Raw genomic sequence first — 3,763 nt, forward strand, 5'->3', positions numbered from 1 at the left:
CAGCCCCCAGCCTCACCACATCCTCCTCCCTCTTCAGTGTCTCTTGCGCCGTCTGCAGAGAGCCCAGGAGGCAGAACCTGTGGCCTCGTGGCAGGAAGTGAGGTCAGGCCAGCCCTCCTCTGGGAGCACAGGGATGCCTCTGGGAAGGACTCTGAATTCCCCTAAGAGCTGGCAGGGTCAGGAAGGGCACTGCCCTGGGCCAGGAACCCCGGCCTCACCCAGCTCTATCTGACATCTGCAGCCAGAGTGACAGCTTAAGGAGGAGCATGGGGCCAAGTCCCCATCCAGCTACAGAGCAGCAGATGTCCTCATCAACATCCTTAATGGGGGACTGTCTACATCTCTTAAGGTGACATTCCAGGAGCTACCCCGCAAACGTCTTCTCAGTGTTCCTCCAAGCCTCATGAGCCACGATCCCCTGCACTCTCTGGCACTTGCCTTCTGCTGCTGGCACTCAGGATCTGCTGAGCTCGTACAGGCACAGGCCCTGAGAGCCAGGCATACTTGCTGTCTCAGTCCCAACAAGCCTGTGGCATTGGCAGCACCATCCCCACTGTCCGTCCTCCTTGTAGGCTGCAGGCTGCCCCCGTGAGCCCCCTCCTTAGTCACCCACTCCGCACCCCATCGGTACAGGTCAGGAAGGATAAGCTGTACGTTAAATATCAGGGAAGGCTACCCAGGAAACAGACATTTTCTGTGGGAAAGTCGGCAGGGAGCTTTTGTTCCCTTGCGAACAGGCCCTCTAGAGGAAAGGATTGGATCTAAGAGTTCTCTCTTACAGAGAGCAGCACTAGGCAAGGAACACCGTCCACCAGCCCCAGACAGCCTGCTTCCAGCGCCCCCAGATGGCCTGGGGCATGCCTCATGGGTGGCTGGTGTGGATGGGATCCCATGATGTCAGAGGCTTATTGGGCCAGGCAGGCGCTAAGGCAGGCTTGGAACCCATTACCCTGCTCTCCAAACCAGGCTGCCTCTGGGCTCTGCTGTGCCCAGCCCCGAGAGTCATGCCTGCTGGGGCTGTGTCCACAGGGGCGACAGTCTTGGGCTGGAATGCCAGGTCAGTCCTCTGTCGGCCCCACTGCCCTCTCCTGGGTGCTGGGCCTGGCCCAGGATTGGGCAGCAGACCTGGGGCTCAGTGCACACACTCGGCACACCACAAACCTGCCCTCTCGGCTTCAGGGCTGGAGCAGGCCTGGTTCCGGGCCCTGAGACAGAGGGGATAATTCGCGTGGGTAAAGTGAGTTACGGGGTCAGTGGTTGGAACTGCACAAAGAATAAGGGTTCCTTTCTTCTTCAGGACTGAGAAAAACAGAGTCCCCCTGCACTGAAAAAGGAAGTCCTGTTTCTTTAAAAATCCAGTTACACTCCTGGAAGTGCATGTTATAAAGAGAAGAGAAAAGTGAAATCCAAAATAAATAAACGGCCACATCCGGGTTTCCCCTCCTGAGACACCAATAAAGGGTTTATGGGTTTGTGGGCCCCTCACAGCTGACCTCCTGGAACTCATTAGCTGTTCCTTCCCTCCCCCTCCTCGGGCTCCAGGGACTCACGGCGGGCACTGTGCCCACAGCTGGCTCTGCGTCCCCGGGCAGTGCTGTCGCAACCAGGGCTGATGCAAGCCCCTGCTCCCCCACCCCCAGCAGCGTCCACGGGAGGCCCCAACACCCTGGCTCCATGGCCCAGGGCTGGGCCCCCTTCAGGAACAGCAGCAGGGGCTGGTGACTGGACCCCACTGGCCGGCCCTCCTCTGGAGGGCAGGTGGTCCTTTGTGGACAAGCTGGCTGGTGGCTTTCGTGACTGCCCTCGCCTGCTGGCCCCTGTCCCCTGGGCAGGATGGGCTGCAGGGCCTTGTGCAGGTGGCAGTGAGGCCTTGGGAAGTGCCACCCTGCTCTGGGGTTCACCCCTGAGGCCTCAGCACCTGCCTTCCCCACTTCATAGATGGGGGCACTGACCCTTCAGGGACCAGCTCAGCAGATGCCATCCTCCCCTCCCCCATCCCGAGTGCCCATCTTCCTTCCGGCTGCCTCCTCTGGAGCCCCATCCCACTCTGGGGCCTCCTGCCTACTCCCAGAGGGGGGCTATGAGGGCATCAGAACCCTGGGCCTACAGCTAGTGTAGCCCGCTCTGCAGGGCCAGCCTGGGCCATGTGGGCACCTTCCCTGTTCCTGCAGGGCCTCAGCAGCACCCAGCAGAGGGACAAGGGGCTGTCCCCCAGGCTCCACGATGGAAGGCCAAAGACACCCGCCCTTCCCGCCCCTCCCCCTGTGCCATCTGGCCTGGGATGGCAAACAAACTTCCCAAGGAGAACAAGCTCGGCCCCCTGGGTGCTGGAGGTGAGAGCTTGTGCATGGGTCGTGGTGCCACCAACACCGGCTTGGCTTTCCAGGCCTGTCCCTCCAGCGGGGTGACCCACAGGTTCTCCCACGGCTCTCCCTGACCTCGGTGGCCACTCTGTGGCTGTGTGGGCAAGGGTGGCAGGAGAGTAGCTGACAGGGGGTGGGTGTGGGGCTCTGGGGTCAAGGGGTCATGAGGAGACCTGGGTAGTGGGCAACAGGGTCCAGGGATGCCAAGCTGGAGGCAGCCCCTCCAAAACCGTCCGGTCCAGAGGGAGGTGGGCACAGCTTCCGCAGGGACTCTGGCCTCAGGCCACCAGCACTACCCTATCCTGTACCTTGGACCCACAGGGTGGGTGGGGGCTGTGCCCATGTGCCCCATGTGATGCACCAGCCTCTCCAGTCAGCCCCGTTTGTGAGCCAAACAGTCCCTGTGCAGGACCCTGATGGTGCCCTGGAGTCATTTAAACAACCCATGCTGTAGAAAGGGCAGTGTCCAGCCCTGCAGCCCTGGACAGCCACCATATCCCCATCAGGGAGGAGCCCAACTGTGCAGACAGCTCGAGGGGCCAGTGTCAAGGAGAGGAGGATGAATAGAAAGAGGGATCAGTGTGAGGCCACCCTGTGGGCTGGGACCATATGCCCACTCTGCCCTCACTTGCCAGGTGGGGGCCCCTGCATGCACCCAGCCCCTGCTGTGGGGGGCAGCGAGACTCCCAGGGTGCATGCCTGGGTGTGGGTGGAGCGAGTGCCTGGGTGTGGGTGGAGCGAGTGCCTGGGTGTGGGTGGAGCGGGTGCCTGGGTGTGGGTGGAGCGGGTGCCTGGGTGTGGGTGGAGTGGGTGCCTGGGTGTGGGTGGAGCGGGTGCCTGGGTGTGGGTGGAGTGCTCACAGAGGACAAGAGAGCCGCCTCTCAGGTGATGGGGAGGGGTGCTGTACATAGCAGGCGCCTCCTTGGTGGGCCCAAAGAGTGATGGGTGGGGTGTGGGCTCTGAGAAGCTCTGCCTGCTTCCTGGAACGCCATTTCCTCTTTCTCGGGCTGTTTCCCTATCAGTCAACCTGGCGGCTGTGCACCCCTCATCTCCCCACGAATGGCTCTGCTACCTCAGGTTTCATGCGTGGGAGCCGGGTCCACATGCGGCCTGGGGGCCGAGCTCAGTGGTCAGGATCACTGGATCACGCACCCACCAGCAGGGTGCCTCCGCCCAGCCTCACCTCTGCAGCCCACCTCTGGACACGGTGGTCTACATTTGTCTGACCTTTGGGTTCCGAAACCCTGTCTTGCACCCAGGAGGCCAGGGGATGACAGGACTGGGTGAAGACTGTCACTTCGCTCATTGACCACTGAGCTCTTCCTGGTCTCTCACCCTGTCTGCCCAGGCCCTACCGGGAGCTCAGTGGCCACTGTCCCTGCGAGCTTTGAGAGGGGAGG

At 61.8% G+C, this 3,763-nt stretch overlaps 1 protein-coding gene across 1 annotated transcript in view; it reads right to left on the reverse strand.

Annotated features, from left to right (window-relative positions):
* The window catches only part of LOC105551235 (putative ciliary rootlet coiled-coil protein-like 3 protein), a 99,316-nt gene that overhangs the window by 4,957 nt on the left and 90,596 nt on the right, over positions 1-3,763 (reverse strand). The window contains 1 exon segment of the mRNA XM_011996401.1: positions 2,426-2,486. Coding sequence (XP_011851791.1) covers positions 2,426-2,486 — 61 coding nt within the window.

The sequence above is a fragment of the Mandrillus leucophaeus genome, unplaced genomic scaffold (genome assembly GCF_000951045.1).
Source record: "Mandrillus leucophaeus isolate KB7577 unplaced genomic scaffold, Mleu.le_1.0 Scaffold510, whole genome shotgun sequence".
Lineage (NCBI taxonomy): Eukaryota > Metazoa > Chordata > Mammalia > Primates > Cercopithecidae > Mandrillus > Mandrillus leucophaeus.